We start from the raw sequence: 20,903 nt of genomic DNA on the forward strand, positions 1-20,903 counted from the left end.
TGTGCTCAGTCAATTTAGACCATGTGCCTGTTATGCCAGGTTCCTGAGAAGCTTGGGAAGCGAGGCCTGTGGGGGGGCCCACGTCAGAGACTGGCTGAGTGACCGGGGAGCGGTTAAGGGGGCGGCGGAGTCCTCCTGCGGGACACTCATCACACTCTCACGGGGCTCTGCCAGACCAGGGAGGCGTAATGCAGACTGGGAGGGGACCCAAAGAAACATTGAGTTACAGCACAAGGTCTAGTGAAAACAAATCTCTTTTCATAACCCCAAATTACCCAAATTGGGAAAGATGCTTTTGATGGTAAAATCGGCAATAGCTGCCAATTGTACACATCCTGTGGTTTCCAAAATATTTCACTTGTGTTTTCATTTACTCTTCACAGAAAACCTTGTAAGGCCTATTCTGCATGCCGTAAGGGAAGAAATCACGTGGGCAGCTCAAGTCCTCAGAGCTAATTGGCTCTTGGCAGAAAAAGAGCTACTGCCCAGGTCCCACAGGGTTCCCGGGAAACTGACTACTAGCTGGCCCCCAAGGCAGACGGCCTGGTCTAGCTGCTCTTCCCAACCACTCCCTGGGCGACACCTTTGACATCACTGCTCTGCAGGGTGCAGCCTGACTCAGAGGCTGGGGTCAGAACAGTGCTTCCCACCTGAATTCAACTGAACCACATGGCCCTGGCTGGTGTGACTCAGTGGACTGAGTACCCACCTGCAAACCAAAGGATGGCTGGTTCAATTCCTAGGCAGGTCACATGCCTGGGTGGCAGGCTGGGTCCCCAGCAGGGGGTGTGTGAAATGCAACTATACATGGATGTTTCTCTCCCTCTCTTTTCTCCCCCTCTTCCCCTAAAAATAAGTATTTTTTTAAAAAAGACTGTGCCTTCCTAAAAAAACAAAAAACCTGAACCAAATAAAAATGGAGTACCTTGTGCTAGCCCTTTAGGTTAACCTAGAACTCCCTTCAAGGTAAACGTGCCTGATAAGATTGGTACAGCCCCCATATCTAATCAGACAACCCGACTTCCTGAAAAATCAATTCTTTTAAGGAACTCAGCTTGTTTTGTGATAGGTTTTCCTGCACATAATCTCACAAGAACATCTAGGGACAGATAATAAGGTTTAAAAAAACTTCCATGAAACTGAAATGCACTATGGTAAAATGGCTTTACCTGGGCTGGGGGGGTGCCAAAAAGATGATAGCCCCAAAACCCAGACTCGGAAGTGTGATTGCCAGGGGTGTTCAGACCTAGCTCTGCCCTCTGAGTGACCTGGAGAAGCTCTCTGGACCTGTTTGCTCATCCCTAAAACAAGGGTGCCAGGACCGGCACTTGCAGTGCATGCCGGTTGTAGGGCTGAAATTACTTAGCGTAAAGAGTGCACCCACGATGGGACCACGTACCTAGTGAGCCAATGGCCACGACCGTTCAGCTCTGTGAACTCAAGGGCAGAGTCTCGTCAGAGCACCTGGTCCAGATACCCCTGAGGTGTTGGATGAATTACACGGAGCCCCTCTTATTTTCAAAGCACTGTTTGCAGGGGGTGGGGGTGGGCGGGGGATGGGCTTAAGGACAGTGTAAAATAGGACAAGGGCTAAAACTCCATGGTCCAAGAACAGCGGAAAAAAGCTCTGCGTCTTCTAGTCTAATTCCAGTTCTATTTAACTCAACCGATTCCAGCTGGGACACATCACTGTCCTAAATCTCTGTGGTGTGGGGTCCTATCCCAAGTGATCCGAGTTCAAGCTCCCTCTTTGCTGAAGGAGGTGAACTGGCGAGTATGGGTTGCAGCACCTCTGAGATGCCCTCCGCTGTACGGAAATGGGGACACTCCCGTTTTCAGAACCAGTCTCGCGAGTCCAGGCGCGTGAATCGGTGCTCTAGGTCCTTAGAACAGCAAAGCCAGAGGAAGGCTCGGCCCCTACCACGGGTCTCAGAGCATGTATCAAATATCAGGGTTAAAACAGGCTATTAAAAGGAGAAGGCCGTGGCTGATGTGGCTCAGTGGATTGGGCGCCGGCCTGTGAACCGAAAGGTCGCTGGTTCAATTCCCAGTCAGGGCACATGCTGGGGTTGTGGGCCAGGTCCCCAGTTGGGGGCAACTGATCTATGCATCCTTCCCACATTGCTGTTCCTCCCCCCCTTCTCCCTCCCTTCCCCTCTCTCTAAAAGTAAATAATTTTTTTTTTTAAAAAGGAGGAATTTTCCTACTCTAAGAATTTAGAAATAATTTGTTATCCAAAGCAATGTTGTAAAAAACTCAAATTATGTGATGATGGCTTTTAAAACTCGTTATTGTGTCTTTCTGAAGCAATATGCGCTTGCTTTTTAAAAAGGGGGTGATAGACTTAAACAAAAAATTAATAAAAGAGGGGGGGTTCCCTATAACCCCACTATTAATTTGGTGACGATCCAACTCTAGAATTACGGTACCATTTTTCCACAGCTCGGTAAGAGCGCTAAATTGCACATTTGGTTTCAGACTGAATCGTGTATTACCGTTCCCTCCTACTGGGTGGGCAGAAACCTTTAGGTCTGCCAACGCAGGGTTGGTGGGATCCCGGGGTCAGAGGCTGGTCCGAATACAAGCCGGCATGCCTGTGGAGGACGCGTGGCGGCACTCACGGTCAGGATGAGCACGCTCACCCTCTAACCCGGCCATGCTTCTGTGGACGGCTGCACACCACGCCACGACCCGCTGCAGTGCTGCTTACAACGTAAGAGGTTGTAGCCCCAGCGGGCGGGGCTCAGTGGATTGCGCACCGGCCTGTGAACCAAGGGGTTGCAGGTTCAATTCCCGTTTGGGGCACAGGCCTGGGGTGCGGCGCCAGGTCCCCAGGAGGGGATGCGTGAGAGGCAACCACATTGATGTTTCTCTCCCTCCCTTCCCCTTTAAAAATAATAAAAAAAAAAACATCACTCCCCCCGCTGCCAAAGACAGTGGCAAGCTGTCCCCCGGAATCAGCAGCAGCCACTGCCCACTGAGGACTGACGTTGACGACCGGCCTGTCTGTGTGCCCTTAGGTTCCTGAGGCGTCCGGAGGAAGTGGGAGCCGTGCAGATCCCGACTTTCCAGGGCGCAGCGAGCCGGCGCTGCCATGGCAAACGACGGCAAGTCCCGGCCCTCAGGCCGCCGCCAGCAGAAGCAGGAGATACTTCATTCACATGATGGGCAGCGAGAAAGGACAGGCTCTCAAAGCGTAGGCACGGCGGAACGTGCTGTGGGACACAGACCTCCTGGGCTCAGGGTCTACGGCCCCTTGGCGGGGTGCAGAAGAGCTGGCGGGAGGAGAGGGTGTAATTAGCAATCCTTCGTGTTCTCCTTGCCACGTTCAACAGCGAACACTGTTGGCTTTGTGGCCCCCCCCAAACTCTGTCTTCTTTACTGTCAAAGGAAGTAGCTTCTAACCAACGCTCGAGGTTTCTCCAAGCCCCAAATGAATTCTGGCAGACTAGCAACGCAGCAGCTATAAAATGTTCAACATTAGCTCTAAACCACTTAAGCCCAAATTGGTAAATATTTGTCCATACACCAGTACATAGTTCTGCTTTAACTTTTTATTTTTAAGACTTTACGTATTTTCAGAGAGAGGGGAAAGGAGGGAGAGAGGGAAACATCAATGTGTGGTTGCCTCTCCCCACACCCCCTACTGGGGACCTGGCCCACAGCCCAGGCCTGTGCCCTGACTCGGAATTGAACTGGTGACCCTTTGGTTTGCAGGCCAGTGCTCAATGCACTGAGCCACACCAGCCAGGGCTGCTTTAGCATTTTTAAATGGCTTTTAAAATATAAGACGCTCTGCTTGTAGCATTTTCTTCAAAAGCAAGATGATGTTACTGTTATCATTTTGCAAAATGCCTGTGATCTCCAGCCCTTAAATATTTGTGTTCTGGGATATTTTCAAGTGGGAGAAACATGCAACAATATTTACAAGGATAAGTGGGCATTTTCATCTCTCTCTCACCAGCGTCCACATCTCTAGGCTGCCAGACCACAGCCAGTTAGTGGGAGAAATTACTCAGGTATGGATTAGAAACCCAGTGCTTGTCATGTTACAAATGGGAAACTGCGGGGCCAGAGGTGGTCAGAGGCTCACAAGCGGTTTTCACAAGAAAAGCGGCCGGTCTCTCAACGCCCATGGGCAGAGCCAAGCCACGGTAACATTCTCCATCGGCAGCTGGTTTCCAGGACGTCCCTTCCTTTTATGAAAGCCCCAGTGAAACCCGAGGCTGTGGTATTCTCCCCGGCTCACCATCCTGCTGGGAAGCCTGAATTACTCAAAGCACCGCTGCCTGGAGATCTTACCAAAGATTGGGGAGGGGGGGGGCGGCAGTGACTGGGACAGGGAGGTGCAGCTGTGGCTCAGGCTGAAGAGCCTCCCCAGGCTTTGCATCAGAGACCTGCTCGCCTCTGCTTCCCCAGGAGCGTCCAAGAGGAAGCCATTACAAAAGCGCCTGTTTTGATTGACCGCTGAGTTTTAGAGCTAGCACGCGGCGGCTGTTTAAGGGTCCACAGGAAGCACCTGCGGCGGTCTGCGCGCAGTGGTAGGGCCGGCCGTTCCCGTAAGGGAAGTGGGCAAGGCAGGTGTTGCTCTCCGGTGCCCCTTTTCAGTATCTTCACCGAGGACTCAAGGCATTGAGGTCACCACCTTTGAAGTTTGTAACAAAACAAAAACATTTCAAATCCCAAACACAGCGGTTTCCCTGGCACCGCAAATTTGAAGCCAGCTGTTGGGCCCCCGGGACGTCCCAGTTTTGGTGCTGGCCAGGGCGCATCTGAACATCCACTCCAGTCGCAGCGCGCCAGACCTGCTGGGGCTGGAATGGCCGAATCTGCGGGGTCCTAGTGGGACCCTGTCCCACGTGGAGAACGAACACATGGGCAACGACCCCCTCAGCCAAAACAACGAGCGCTCACCGAAGGGGCCCCATCCTACAGTCAGCTCACCTGACAGAGTCAAGCGGACCCATCCCAGAGGTCTCCATTTTCACAGCTGGAGTCCTCAGTAAGAACTCTAATAAGCTGAGCATCAAGGGGGAAGTAAGCTAACTCTACACCCTGCTCCCCCCACCCGCTTCAAGAGTTGCTTGGATGGGAGGGCGGGGAGAACAGCGCTCAACTGAGCGCTCGACTCAACACCCCACCAACTCCAGGACAGGACCGTGACCTGCCGGCTGAGGGCGTCTGTCCCAGGACGCAAAGCCCCGCGCCCAGCTCGCCAGGCGCACAGCTCGGACAGAAAGAAAACGCCAAGCTGAACCTCTCTGAGTGAAAACAAGTACCTTCACTTCTCAAAGAGCTGATGAGGTCAATGTTCACTTTTATAGTGCAAAAGGGCAAAAATGAGCGAAACAGGCCAAATGGTCTTCTTTAGAAATGTCCCGTTGGGGGAAAACCACTAAGTTTAACATTTAAATCTGTTCTTTCTGGAACTGATGTAGGCATGGCTTGCAATTTCAGTTTACCAGCAGAGTTCTGGTATGATTTTGGAAACAAAAATGGATATAAAATGCTGAACTAGCTCTTGCAACTTCAGAAGTCCTCGATTTGGTCAATCATGAGAGTTTACAAGCAGTAGCACCTACGGTACCCACCCTGAAAAAAAAAAAATCACAGTATCAATCACATGGATATCTTAAAAGTTTATTTCTTCTTCCACTAGCCCGGACCCCGCCCTCTGCGAGCTGAGCCGGTGTCTCCCGCGCCCACGGTCTGTGGACACTGCTCATAGGAACGCTCTTCCTCCTCTCCCCGGGAAGCACACGCCTTCCACCACGACACACACGTTTCAAGTTAAAACTGTCAAATACAACCCTCAAAATGCAAGTTTATTGAATAAAGCTGAGAAGAGCAGTAAACAGACGAAAAATGCATCCACCTAAATAAAAAATTCACGTATGTATTTACAAAGTTCAGTAACTGTGAAGTTTTCACATGCAGAGGTTAAACGCACAGGAAAATGGCGGTAGCGGTGTTTGGATGTCTTGAAATGCTGAAAGCAACGGACATACAAACACGTTAAGGTCGAGCTACAGGTCGACTCACGGACCTATGCAGTCCCTACAGTCACACGTTCCAGTTCCGATTCCTCCTTTTAGGCACAAGCAAATTGCCACATTCTTTGTCCTGGTTCACAGTGACCACTCATGGTGCTGAACCACAGCAGCAAGTTTAACTATCCCTTGATTTACAGAACCATCCGCCCCCATCAGGGAGTATGTAACATGCTTCAAAAATAAGAACAGAATTTTAAAAGCTGCGATTCTACTCATAAAAATGTGGCTGGAGAACAAGAAGCAGGGTCCGTGCAGCAGAGCGCAGTCCTCCGTGCAGACCAGCGCCGAGGCCGCGGCCGCCTGTGCGTGGAAGCGGGTGCTCGCGAAGGACTCGCTGCTGACCGCACGCTGAGCGTGCAGCACAGGCCACACGAGTGCTGCTGGACCAAAGGATCAAAACCTGGGGGTAGGAGGCCACCCGGAAGCGGGAAAGCCACGCTCTCGCCTACTGCCCTGGCCAACGTGAGCCACAGCTTACGGTGGCCCGGCAGGAGCGCGTCCCGTCACGGGCATGGAGGCCACTCGACTACAGAGCAGGCTCGGCTGCTTTGCCATCTCCGTCTCACAGGCGTCAGCGGCCCACAGCCGCAGACCCTCAGCTCTGTGTACCACTGACTCTGCCCCAACCTGCAGACACACTGCGGGATCACATTCGGTAAAGCAGGCAGGTCTAGAGTTGTCACGATAATCAAGATGTCTAATGGCACCAAGCAAAAGGGTGCCAAACTTTATGTCAGTAAGAGAGAAAAGAATTTTTTCTGTGTTAAGTATCTGTTGTGCTGAGAGTCAACTTTATGGCTGGATATAAAAAGTCAGGAGTTAAGAGTGTCGTGCAGCTGCACCGATACAAATGATTGGAGATAGAAAGAACCAAGTCTGACATTCTTAACACGTTTTATTATATTGGCCGGAATGCTCTAAATTCATGAAAGCTTTTGAGGAATTCTTCAATTTCCAACTCCTTAAAAAAGTGTGTTGAACCAGCAAAACAAAACAAAAAAAAAAGGAGAAGAAGAAAAAGAAAAAATAGAGAAGTGATGGTCTGGACAGATATAAAACAGCACGCCCTACTCAGCTCCTCCCATGTCCCGGCTGCTCTACGGTGATGAAGAAGTCTCAGAAGGCAGCAGGTTTTAAAACTTCATCACGTAAGGTCTCACCCATGTAAAGAACCAACAACACTGATCTGGCGCCTCTGCTCACTCCTTGCAGGCCGTCTTTAAAATTCCTAAGGCGTAATTAGACATTTCACATGCATTGCTGGGTGATGGAAACATTAGGTTTATACCCCACACGACTCAGCTAAAGGTTCTCTAAATACTGTGTGTGGCACTAAAAACTTCATGCTGTATCAAGTCAGTACCAGTGTTAAGCTACTAGACTCTATAATGAAATACCATAGACAGACGTTTACCAAAAACCAATATAAAAATCTGGCCCAGAAAGACCAGAACAGAAATATGCAATTTTCTTGATTTAAGATGGTCAAAAGTCATGTTTTTTTTTTAAAAAAAGCTCTACACACTGTTTAAGACAAGTATGTGTAAGAAGCCTTTGTGTGTGTGCTGACTACCATGACGACGCTAGCTGACTCTTTATGAAGGGTTAGGTACACACATCTTCAGCAGTGCACATGAGAAATAAACTCTGAAAAAGGCAATGTCTTGGGTGTAGGAAGGACCGTGTTCTGGGAAGTACTTCAGAGGAACGGACAGTAATTGCAGGGTTACAGCCAGGAAGGACTGGAAGACTTCAGGAGATGCTTTTCAGCTTCTTCTGGATTTTGAGTGTTGAATAAGCCACTGAAGTGTGATATCTAAAGATGGAGGGAAAAAAAGGCATTAAGATATCGAAGTCCAAAAACTGAACATCAGAGAGAACACTTAAAACGCAGCTAACTCACAGCACGTGGGGCCCGCCTGTCCCGCCACCCAGGTCTCCCGGGGCCACCCGCGGAGTGATGGCCAGAGACACTTAAGAGTGCGGCTGTGCGGAGCATGCTGTGCCACCTCGCACTCGTTCGTAAATTCACGGCCTGCCGACGAGACTGGGCATGGCACGCGAAGAGCCAGACATGCAGACCCTCTGCCCTGGGTGCGCTGCTGGTACCATGGCCGGGAACACACCCGTGTTCACGGGGGGGCTGGGTGCCACCCCCAGAATGCTGGGCGGAAGGAGCCGCGCGGAGGTCTGGGTGGACTGTCAGTGTCCCGACGCGGCTGAAGCGGAGGGGCAGTGAGGGGCGCCACTCACTGCTGAGGCTGGAGCAGGGGTTCCCATGGACCCTTCTGCCGTCTGGGGCTGGTTAACTCTTGGCTGGGCAGGGAGGAGGCCGCCCTCCTGTGCACAGCGGGGAACTGTGCGGCACCCATGACCTTTACACCACATGCCATCACCGCCATCCTCCCTCAGCTGTCACGTCCAGTGCTATCTCCAGACGTTGCCAAATGTCCCCTGGTGAGCAAAACTGTCCTCAGCTGAGAACTGCAAGGCTAAGGAGCCAGGAACCTTGTATGCCACTGTAAGGTGCTAGGGAATTTGGATTTTATTCTCAAGTCAACAAGTTATTGGAGAATTTCCAGCAGGGAAACTGTACCAGTTTATTCAGTAAGATCAAAAGCGGCGGCAGAGGCACCTGGAGGGCCGCCAGTCTAGAGACTACTGACGGGGACAGAGCGGGAGCGGTGACAAGGGCCCGAAGCCAGTTGAGTGCCGTGGGGGCGTGGAGGGGGCCAGCGGGCAACGCCATTAAGATGCAGGATGACAGGCGCTGGTGACTGATCAAGTGCGGTGGGTGGGAAAGGACCTTCTGGTCTCAATGACTGTGTCACAGAGCTGCTGAGTGACTCGGTGACGAAGGAAGAGGAGGCTTGAAAAAAAGATTTAAGAGTTCAGCCGTAGGCACGTCAAGCCTGAGGTGCATGCAGAAGGCAACAGTCACAAAGGTGCCGACAGGCAGGTCTGCAGAAGAGAGGGGGACCCGCGGGAAATGCCCCACAGGTGGCCCGAGAAGATGGCCTCCGAGATCAGCCAGGAAAAGCCCTCAGGCTGAGAAGATCCATCAGCTGCACCAGAACACTGAACTGCTGCCCGAGTTTGTCCAGGCGCACCGGCCGGGCGACGTGGGTGCGGGCACCTGTCAGAGCAGCGCCCCGCCCCGCCCCGCCCCTGAGGACGAGGGCGAGCCCCCTCGCGCAGGTCCCCGCCTCACTCGCATCAGAGGCTGTACGCGCGCACTGCCCAGCACAGCCGCACTGCCCAGCACAGCCGAGGGGCGGGTGGGAGCCAGCGCGGCCGACCGTGTGCCAGGGGCAGAGCCGCACTCATCTGAACTCAGCGGGGAGAAAGGGGAAGCTGAAAGCGAGCCGACCAGGGTCAGGCACTGCAGAAACTCACTTAAAAGAAAAAAAATCTCGTGGACCCTGGACAAAGGGATCCTTAAGAACGGATAGAAAGGCAGACAGGAAGTAAGACTGCCATCTTCCACAACAGTAAGGGCTGCAGCTCAGCCGTCTTGGCAAAGACCCTCCTCCCGGAAGTGACCTGTTCTGTGTGTGGTCTAAGGACACAGGGCCAGGGAAGTGCTTCCTGTGCCACGTTAGGGAACTGGAAGGGCAAGAGGCGAGATCATGTGCACTTTTGGGAGCAATTTAGTAAACTGATAAATTTGATACTAAAATATGCCATAAAAGCTAAAATTAAGAGGAATGTTCTGACTTGAAGACCCAAGAAGTCTAAGCGACTTGGCTGTTCGTTGTAGCTCTGCTTCCAAAAAGCAGACACGCCGACTCACGGGCTCCTTGGCTTGAGTCTAGTGGAGAGCGCAGCTGCCTCCCTGGGGCTCCGCTGGCTGCGGAGCCGCACAGCTCGTGGGGTGGGGGCGGGGGCGGGGGGGGTCCTCGCCAGCTCCCCGCCTGCGCCGCACACACGAGCCCAGGAGACTCTCTTCAGGGAGTCTCTGGCTAGTTCATCATGGCTGATAAAACAAAGCATTTTTTTTTTCATTTCAAAAATGCCCCCTCTATTTCAGGAAGCAGTAAACACGCGGGAAGCCTGGGCTTACAAAAGAGCACACTGTGTGGAAGGTGAGGCTGCCGCGGACCAGGGCTTCTCAGCCTCGTCCCCGACCTTTGAGGCTGGACGGGAGTTTGCTGTGGGGTCTGCTGGGCGCTCACAGCATCACATCTCTGGTCCCTGTCACTAGACGCCAGAATCACCTTCTTCACGTGGCAGCCCAAACACATCTCGAGGCATGGCCAGCCCTCTCCGGTGGAGCCCTTGCTGGGACCTGCTGCTGCGTAAGCACGTGCTCTCTTGGAGGCGCAAGTTAAAATTTGACAAGAGTGTCCCCCCGCATAGGGGAAAAAAAATTAAAAGTCAACTCTGTGTCAACTTAAATACTTGAATAGTCTGTTCTCAAATTACCTGGATGTAGCTCCAATGTAACAAGCCACTTACTCTACCCATTTAGTAGAGGCGAACTTGTCCACTGGCAAAGCACCGGGCTCGGATTGCTCTGCACGGTCTTTCAAGGAAGCCCAGCATCAGCCAGAAAAACTATCAACACTCTGAGCTCATGTTTAGGAGGCTGAGGAAGGAGCTGAGATACAGACTGGAAGTGGCTTGGGGGAAAAAGTGAAGTATGATGAGAACCAATATTGAAATGAGGGATAAAGGAAAAATAGCAGAATATCTTTAAAGCGCACTATTTTGGCACTATTCATGGGACTTTATTTCAGTACACTTTTGCTTATTAAACAATCCCTTAGCTATTTTTTAGTTAAGAGATGAAAATTGAGCCCTACATACTTATTCTCCAAGGACTCTGGACTGAACAGTGTCCCCTAGAACTTCACGTCCACCTGGCACCTTAGGGTTTACTTGGAAACAGGGTCTTTGCAGAGGTAACCAGTTTCAGTTGAGGCCAGGCTGACCCAGCTGGGCCCTAACCCAGTGGTGTGTCCTCGTGAGAAGAGCAGACAGACATGCGGAGGTAGGTGCAGAGGCGGTGGCCACGGGAGGCTGGAGGCAGACCCTCATGACGTGCGCGTGGGCCCGGGTGAGCCCAGGACGTAGGGGAGGTGAGGCCCCTCCCTGGGCCCCGGCCTGCACCTCCATCTTGGACACCCGGCCTCCTGCCCTTGAGAGAACGCACTGTTCCACGCCGCCCAGTTTGTGGCACTTTGCTATGGCAGTCCTAGGGCGTCTGGGCAGACGTTGAGTAGGTAAAAGGTATTTTGGGGTTTCTTTCTCCAACAGAGTGATAACACAGTTTAGTAATATACTGGCTCCATAGATTAAAAGTTGTTACAGTACCTACGGACCAATTTTTGTAAGGCCTTATTTCAAGAATGTAACTCTGTTATAAAGCACAGCTGGACACCAGCTCTGTGAAAAGTAACACCATAAACTGATATCCCGTCTGCTTAACTTCGCGCCTCTACTTCATCTGCTTCTTGACGCAGCGCAGACCAGATTCAGGGTGCAGCGCGGAGGCTGGAGGGTGTGCCGGCTACTCTTCTCCCTCGGGCAAAAGCAGCCGCACTCTGAGCAGGAGGTCACTTAGACAGAAATGGGGGAATAGACAGAAACCTCCAGTGACAGCCCTTCCTTCCAAAACACCTGTCATTTCTTACCTATATTATCCTTTTCTTTGCAAGAAATTGAATAGCAGCAGATTTCTCTATCCTGAATAGCAGACAGGTTCCTGTAAGAAGCAGAATGAAGAGGGTAAGTCTGTGTTGAAAATAGCTGTTTCATTTGTCATTCTTTGCTCAGTGTTACTTGCATTTTCGTTACTGAGCTGAAGGGGCTGTTTCATTGCTCCCTCCTCCACGGGCTGAGTCTGTCCACCTAAAAGCATGGCCAGGCCAGCCCTGGCTCATGCGCTGCATCACGACGCGGAACAAAGGGGTGGGCGAAATAGCACATTCAGAACCGATTAAAAAAAAAAAACAACCCATCATTCATTCAAAGACGTACATTTTTTCAATGAGTTGTTTCTCATCCAAGGCATTAGGAAGATCTCTCTTGTTTCCAAGGACTAGCACCTTTAAAAAGAAAAGATATTAAGAGTAAACATAACATGAGAGCATGTCCCAGAAGCATATCATATTCATCAGTGTAGATGTTCAAATGAGAAGGCTGCCCTGGCTGGTGTGGCTCAGGGGGCTGGGCGTCATCCCGCAAACCGAAAGGTCACACGCTTGATTCCCATCAGGGCACATGCCTGGGCTTCGGGCCAGGTCCCCTGCTGGGGCACGTATGAGAGGCAGCTGATTGATGTTTCTCTCCCTTTCTTTCTCAGTCCCTTCCCCTCTAAAAATAAATAAAATTAAAAAAAAAAAAAGAATGTTGCCACAAGGCACAATGTTAAAGCATTTTTGTGTAACTGGTGGTTGACCTCATTTCATCAAATTAGCATTCACTTTTGATTTCTTCCACGTAGATGCCCTTTAACCAGTATGTGGCTGCCAACTTCTACTCAAACTATTCTAGGTCTATGGTGTGTGTTCTGCTATCTCTTTTAATTGACTGATTTGAGAGGGGGTGGGGGGAGAGAGAAACACTGATGAGAGACAGACGCCACCCCCCCACCCCCCGGCCCACCACGGCCTCCCGTGCGCAGCCCACCCAGGGCCAGGGCCCGCCACCTGCCGGCGCACAGGACGGGCTCTAGCCGCCCTGCCACGTCCTGCCCGAGTTCCTGATACTACACCGTATGCGTCTGCAATCAGCTGTTGGTGCTGGGCTGGCACCTTAGCCCTCTTCCACATTCAGGAACCTCCCACCTCCGGACCCTGCCCCCCAGGAAAGCTACTTGCTTTGTAGGTAGTTCTCCCCCAGCTGTGGCTTCCCGTCTGCCACAGCCCGGACAAGAACCCGGGGCCCACACACACCGACTGCAGAGCCAGGAACGCAGGAAAGCGGGCGGGGCAGACCCGTTCCGACGCGAGCGCAGCACCCTGTCCGTTCTAACGAGGGGCCTGCCAGCGCCCGCCCAAGACCGACTCCCGCTCGTGGTCCCCAGACTAGCTTTTAATGGAGAAGAAAAAATCAGACATGGATTCAAAACCTGGCTGAGCGACAGACTGGGGGCCACGTGGCCTGAGCAACACCTGTGACAGAGGAGGAACACCACCCCCGACTCCCTGTTGTGAGGATCAGCTGAGGGGACACACCCGAGTGCCTGACTCCCCTGCGCTTGTTGGGAGGCCGGAGCTGGGCCCTTGGCCAGCACGCCTTCCACCTCAGCACGCAAGCCAGGAACGAGGGACTGCCCCCGACACCTGCCTTCCCACCCACGCCCGGCCGGAGGGGCGTGTTCCTGAACGTCGCTAGCACCTGTTCCTGTTTCACCATCCTGTCTCCCGCCATCTTCGTCTGTGCTGCTGCAATGGGTCAGGACAACGTCAACAGTTTCTAATACTGTCTTGTGCTCCTGCAATCTACTCTTACACTGAACTCATGATTTAAACAATACATCCAGTTGCTTAAAACACTGCAGCAGTTTCCCGCCCAGTCTCGCTGACTCAGCGGCCCCCTCCAGAGCCCCCAGAGCTGCGTGGCTCGCCCCCTGCCCTCTGTCCTGTGCCTCCCCTCCGGCCCCACTTCCTCCTGCCAAGGAGCCTCCTCCATCTGGGCCGCTCTCCCTCCACACAGCGCTCCCGCCTCAGCTGGGGCACCGCCTCCTTCTCGGTCTCCCTGCTCCCCTCCAGCCCCCCCACCGGCCCCCAGCCAACGACTCTCGCAGCCCAGGCTCCCCTCCCACGCAGCACTGATCTGCGTGCCACCCGTCCAGGGCTTCAGGCCCCCCGCTCCCACTGGACCACCGGCTCCACGATGCGCCGTGTCGCCCACTGCCCCAGCGCGGCGCGCGGCCCTGCTGCACACAGCTTAGCAAAGGGCTGGCGGACAGGGGCAGAAATAGCACAGCGTCCACGGCACGGCACGGCACGGCAGGCGTGCAGGCAGCGTCAGCCCTCCAGGCTTCAAAACAGACGGCCTTCCACTGACAGCGAACACAATCAGTGTGATGGTATACTATCACACGCTATCACACACTATCATTTAGTTTTAGTAATACGATAAATTACAGATATTATACATACTGTAAAAGAACAAGCACTCTGTACTTACTGGAATTCCTTGTAACTGGGGTTTATCTAGAAGGTTATGTAGTTCATTTTGCGAGGCTTCTATCTTTTCACGATCTGCAGCATCTATCATGTAACTTAAAATAAAACAAAGTGATCTCAGTGTGCCGTCATCTTTGATGATCACAATTAATTACGAAACATTTTTAAGAGTCACACTATTGAAATTGTTAATCAGAATAAAACCCTAGATAAAGATAAGATCATCACCCAAAATAGTTTTAAGTAAGACCATTCTTAGGAGCTGATACATTACAGTAACACATTTACGTCCCCTAGCTCAGAGCTGCATAAACAAAGGGCACAGATAAAACTCTCATTCTACGATAAAGTCTCATGCAATGAGTTACACTAAGGAAACCCAAGAAAGACTGTCACTGCCAAAGATAAAAGGACGAGCCTTTGGAAACAGTAAAAGCCGCCCCCCAGCCCTGCACTGACTGCTGCGGAAGAGCTTACACGATGGCATTGACGCCCCGGCAGTACCGCTCCCACATGCTCCGGAACCGCGGCTGTCCTCCGATGTCCCAGATCTGCAATCCAGACAGACAACGCTCAGCACAGACGCTTCCGAAACGCGCGGAGGAGTGTGCTCAGGTCCAGGGGGCTGGAGCTCACGCACACTCTTAACCTGGAAGTTCCTGGGGCCGCTTCTGAACTCAAAGTTCACACTTGATGTACGTACACTAAATCTGTTCATGTTCTGCTTGAACAATTACTGGAAATACAGCAGTCCTCCCATATCCACAGGCAATATGTTTCAACACCCTCGCCCTGCAGCGGATGTGAAACCACGGACAGCGTCAAATTCCACATACACTGGCTTTTCTTATACATATGTACCTATGATAAGGCATAATTAATAAATCGGGCACACTAAGGGATGAACAACACTAACTGATAAGAGGAAAACAACTACAGCTGTGAGCGACTGAAGGGCAGGCAGCGTGCCTGGTGTGGGCCTGACCGACACAGGAGGCCTCAGGCCCCGCGCGGGTCGGAGCAGGACAGCACAGGCTCCACCGGACAGTGCGCGATGGGAAGCTTACGGCCGGTTCACTTCTGGTGTCTTCCATTGAATATTTTCGGCCTGTGGCGACCGCGGGTAACCGAGACGGCAGGTAAGGGGGACTACTGTATGTATCTGTGACGTAACACTTCCAGAACCTCCAGAATCATGCGTCATCCAGATCCGAATGCCCAGGCAGAAAACAATTCATTCAGAATCTATTATGGCTTTACCGGCTAACTGGGGATGTACATCACTGCCTGATAGTTTTTAATTATTCTGTAAATAATGTAGCCAATATCTCTACCTAGGTGTTTTTCTTAAATAAAATTATTTTATCATTATGAAAGCTACTACCACAGTAATTTCATTACTGTGTCTACTATTCCAGATGATGGGCTACACGGAAGCCCAAGTCACGGTATTTATCCTCAGAAGGCTCCCCCTTTAGCTGCAGGCTCTGGCGCCCGCACCGAGAGGCGCTCGCGGGAGAGGGCGGGAGCGGTCGGGAGCTCCGCCAGGGAAGCCGTGGCAAGTATGCAGTGAACACGCCCTGAGCTGCCGAGCCAACCCAACCACCGAACCCAACCCGCCACGACCAAAACCAAAATATGGTGCCTAATAAATAGTCCAATAGTTATGATTCAAACTCATTCTAAAAACAAAAGTATGTTAAATTAGTAAACTTTTCCCCATTTTATAGTTTTAATTTTAAGGCTGAGTAGTAAAGAAAGGGAAAACTAGGTTATCACATTCGCTACCACAAATATACTAAATTACCAATATTATAAATAATAAGTCACTATTTTTCAATATACAATTGGCCCATGACATAAGGTGATGTCACATCCCAAACACTCTGAAGAGTTGTTTATTCCCAGGACCACCTACATCCCCAGCCACCACCTCTGCCAACCCTCACACTAGGCTCCCCACGGCATTCACCGCTCACCCCTTCTAACTGAAGGAAGAAAAGCACAACCGAGCCGCACTCTTTCGGAGCAGGCCATGCGCGCCGGGAGAGCCGCGAACAGCCACGGGAGAGGCCAGCCACAGCGCTCCTGGCTCCTGGCCGCTGGTGCCGCAGTGTGACCGGAGCCCAGCGCGGGGGCAACGTACCTTTATCGTGACGTTCCCTTTAGTCACCTTCCTCATGTTGAAGCCCACAGTGGGGATCATGTCCTCGCTGAACTGGCCCGACTGGAAGGAAGAAGACACGCAGAATTAGGAAACCACCATCTGACCCCCCAGCGCCGACGCCACGTCTGCGCCCCTCGCAGCGAACCTTCATTTATCAGGGCAGCGACAACCTGCCCCAGGAAGCCAGTCCCCGCAGCCCCAGCTCTTGAGAGGCCAGCACTGTGTCATAGCAAGATATGTTCTCCGACTAAAGATGGTTTTGAAACTAAGGAAATTTTTTACATATTTCCCAAAGTGTAAAAAAAGGAAACATTGTACGTTACAACTACATGTGAAAATTTATTAATTCCCCCACCTACACATCCTTTTCACAAAGTAGAAGAAAATCAGAAGTAAAACTTCATGTTTTTCCGTTTTTAGCATTTATATTACGCTGACAATCACTGTTGAAATTCAATAGCTTTTCTGAGTTTCTCTTTTAACAAGGCTTATAAAACATTGTGTCATAAAGAAATTCTCCCTTTATGTGATTATTTCTGCTCTCCTTTTGGTTCATTACCTTCCTGTCATAAGACTAAAATTAAGTACTTTCTCACAGTATTTGTATAGCTTTTTCAAATTTAAAATTTGGTAAGAGCATAAGAAAGTTTCTTTTTTTCCAAATGGATAACAATAATCATCTCACTCATTAAAAAACCCACCCTTTCCCCACTAGTGTGAAGTGGTAGGCCAAATTCTACCCAGGAGTTCTATGTCTGAGTCCTGCATTCTTTTCAATGAGCCTGTTTATTCCTGAATTAGGACATGAATTACTGCATGAATTTGGAACATTTCTGGAATCATCCTGATCCACCTTTCACATTCCAAATAAACATTAGACATAATGATATTTAACCGCTATCACGTCTCTCCATCCAGGCAGATCGTCCACATTTTTTATCATACTCCATTTTTTTCAAAATTCCTTTTATTGATTTTTAGAGAGAGAGAAGGGGGGGAGATAAAGAAACATCAATTCGCTGCCCCCCATACACACCCTGACTGGGGATTGAACCTGAAACCTTCTGGTGTATGGGCTGACGCTTCAACCAACTGAGCTACCTGGCCAGGGCGGTCCCATTCCTTATTTTGACTGCAATTGTGAAGGACACCCAACGAGTCACGGATAATGCTGATTTTATATACTCGTATTTACATATTTTATTTACAAAACACTAATTTTTCAGTCAACCTCCTCCTTTTCTGGTGAACAGCCCAGGATTATGAAATATCTCAAGTATGGACTGACTAAACAAATACAACTATTTTAAAGGCCCGGACAGCCGCTGATGGTCAGCGGGGACCCCACGCTGCTGGGCGCACCGGCGGCCCCAGGATCTCTCGTCCTGTGCACTGAATTCCAACTTCACAACGAATTTTCTCCATTCAACTCCACAAGTCCTACCTCTTTTTCCCCTTGTTCGGTGGAGTTTGGGCTAATTTCAAAAAAAAGTTAACACAGCTGTAATCACTACTTTCATTTATATTAGACACTATAATTCTCAAAACTTTCACATATGATTCTATGTGGAGATCTAGTCATATTGAAACTACATGCATAAAAACTCATCATAACAAAAATAACCATGATTTTAAAAACTGGCAAATGCAACACCAAAGGCATGACCCATGAACCAACAGTTAATAACCTGGACTTCTTGAAAATGAAGACCCTCTGCCCTGCGAAAGACGCTGTCAGGAGAGTAGAAGACAAGCCACAGCCGCAACCTTCCAGCGCCCGAGCAGCCAACAGACTGTCTCCAGAGGGCACTGGCGGCCTGGGGGCCCGGCCGGGCAGGGGCAGTGGGAGCGAGGCCCGGCCAGGGGCCACCTGGACACCCGGCTCCACGCACTGCCGGCTGCCTCAGGACCTTCCCTGCATCAGCGGTTTGCTTCGTGTGCACTTTGTTTTCTTTCGAGCATCTTTTAATTTTTCCACTTTCAAACTGCGCCCTGTGACGGAAGGGTACAGGCCGTCTGAAGGCGCCGCGCGAAGCATCTCAGCCCGCCCAGCTACGGCCCCCGCTCGCTCCTGTTAGCGCGAGCCTAGCCCGTCACCCCCCCACCGGGTGGAGGAAAACCAGCCCTGGCTGCTCGCTCAGCCCTCCGGTCCCTGCCCTTCGACCACTCCCCATGGCAAGTGTCAACAGGTATGAATTTGGCACCAACTGAGTGACCGGAAGAAAAAAAAAGGAAAGGTACTGAGTAGGAGAAAATGTTTGCAGAAGACACACCTGCTTCCCAAATACACAAAGACCTCCAAACACTCAACGGTATGAAAACCACCTAATTGAAACCCAGGCCAAAGCTCTCCCCAGAGACCTTACCAAGAACGCAGAGGGCCGAGGGCCTAGGAGGGGCCGCTCCCCCTTGGCCGCGGCAGGGAGTGCACGTTCAAGCGGGGCACGGGGTATGCCCGGCAGAGGGCGCGGGGACTTCACCAGGCGCTGGGGAGGGGAGGTCGGAGAGCAGCAGGGACTCTCACGGAGGGGGAGGGACGCAGAGCCCACGGCTGCTGGGAAGACGGCTCAGTGGTTTCTGGCAAAACTGAACACGCTCATACCCCGCGATGCGGCAACTGCGCTCCCTGCTACTTACCCAGAGGAGCTGAAAACTCTGTCCACCCAAAAACCTGCACACGGAAGGTTAGAGCAGCTCTGTCCACCACCGCCCAGGCGTGGCAGCAGACACGCTGTCCTTTGGGAGGTGACGCACAAACAAGCTGTGGCATGTCCAGAGGGGGAAGGTTATTCAGCACGAAAAGAGATGTGCCACTGAGCCATGAAGAGACACGGAGGAACCTTACGTGCGTGTTTAAACGGAGACCCAATATGGCAGGACTGCATGTGTGCAAGTCCAACGATAGGACATTCTCAAAAGGGCAAAACTCCAGACACAGTAAAAAGCGCGGGCCGGGGAGGGGCAGAGCACAGGGGGATTTTAGGCAGTCCCACACTGTGCGCGGTGCCACGGTGGCGCATATGTGTCAGCACACACTTATTTGCCCAAACCCACCGAATGCACAATCCCAAGAACGAACCTTAGTGTGAACTACAGACTTTGGGTGGTAATGACGTGTCAGCGTAAGTGCGTCATTTGTAACCGATGCCCGGACTGGACCGCTCCGGTGCAGGGTGCTTTGGTAATGGGGGAAGCTGAGTGCAGGGGCTGGTGGCACGTGGGAAATCTTTTCACCTGCTCCTCAATTATGCTATGAACCGAAAACTGTTCTAAAATGTCTTAAAATGAAAAAAAAATGGGCAAAGGACTGGAGTAGGCATTTTCTAAAGGAAATATGGAAATGGTTACTATGCACATGGAAAGGTGTTCACAACCACTAGTCATTACAGAAATGCAAATCAAAACCACAAAGAGATACCACCTTATACCCATTAGAATGGCCATTATTTAAAAACCCCTCAAAAACAAAATACAAAGAAATAACAAGGACCACGACGTAGAGAGGGCGGAGCCCTGGCGCGTGGCACGCGGGAGAGTAGACTGGTACAGCCCACGGACCACAGAGCGGCAGTCCCTCAGCTGAGCAAACCCAGGGCTCCCGGGGGACCCCGCACCTCTGCGTTGGGGTGCTGGCCCCGAAGGACGGGGAGCCAGGGCTGGACACGTTGCGTGACACCCGTGTTCACAGCAGCATCGTCCACCTGCCACCTGAGTGTCCGCCGGCAGGGGAACGCAGAAACGCAGGGGGCCCAGTCTCCACAGTAACGCCACGCAGCCTGAAAGGCCTCCTTCCTGCTACAGCACGGATGTGCTCTGAGGATGCTATGCTAAGGGAAAGAAGCCAGTCACGGAAACACACACTGAACGATTCCACTTATACAAGGAACCTTGAGAAGTTAAATTCTAGAAACAGAAGGTAGAGTGGCTGCTGCCACCGGCCAGGGGGCAGCGGGGAAGCAGGGAGTTTCATTTGGGAAGATGAAGCGTTACAGGTGAAGTGCGGGGGTGATCACACAACGAGAATGTACCGCTACGGACCAGACACTTAAAATAGTTTGTCTTGTGCACTTTACCACAATTAAACTAGTATGATATAAAGACGCAATGATCACCCTTTTACAGAACAGGACATAAATTCCCAAGGTCACACAGCTCAACAGCAGCTGATCATGTTTCTCCTTGAAGATTTTCACTCCAAGTGCACGCATAGCCCTTTTTTCCCTATTTTTTTATTATTGTTCAGTTACACTTGTCCCACCCCCCCCCCCACCCCCGCGCTCTGCGGCCCCGCCCCCGTCGTCCGTGCCAAGTCCTCCTTCGGGCTCCTTGGCCTGCCCCTCCCTCTCCTTTCCCCGTTCCACTCTCCCCTCTGGTCACTATCAGTTTATTCTTTTACTTCCATGCTTCTGACTCTGTTTTGCTCGTCTGCTTTGTTCATTAGGTCCCACTTACAGGTGAGAGCGTACGGCACTTGTGTCCCACCCCCCGGCTTACTCCACTGAGCGTAAGGCTCCCCAGACCCAGCCGCGCTGTCGGGGAGGGCAG

At 51.5% G+C, this 20,903-nt stretch overlaps 1 protein-coding gene across 1 annotated transcript in view; it reads right to left on the reverse strand.

The window, feature by feature from the left end:
- Nucleotides 1–5,631: 5,631 nt before the first annotated feature.
- ARL8B (ADP ribosylation factor like GTPase 8B) overlaps nt 5,632–20,903 on the reverse strand; it is a 35,159-nt gene continuing 19,887 nt past the window's right edge. The window contains exons 2-7 of the mRNA XM_054594524.1: nt 16,338–16,418; nt 14,669–14,742; nt 14,193–14,286; nt 12,036–12,103; nt 11,690–11,760; nt 5,632–7,869 (exon numbers count right to left, since the gene is read on the reverse strand). Coding sequence (XP_054450499.1) covers nt 7,820–7,869; nt 11,690–11,760; nt 12,036–12,103; nt 14,193–14,286; nt 14,669–14,742; nt 16,338–16,418 — 438 coding nt within the window. The 3' untranslated portion in view covers nt 5,632–7,819. The remainder of the gene's footprint in view (nt 7,870–11,689; nt 11,761–12,035; nt 12,104–14,192; nt 14,287–14,668; nt 14,743–16,337; nt 16,419–20,903) is intronic.

Source organism: Pteronotus mesoamericanus, unplaced genomic scaffold, assembly GCF_021234165.1.
Source record: "Pteronotus mesoamericanus isolate MK-2021 breed Mesoamerican mustached bat unplaced genomic scaffold, CSHL_Meso_final scaffold_533, whole genome shotgun sequence".
In the NCBI taxonomy this organism is placed as follows: Eukaryota; Metazoa; Chordata; class Mammalia; order Chiroptera; family Mormoopidae; genus Pteronotus; species Pteronotus mesoamericanus.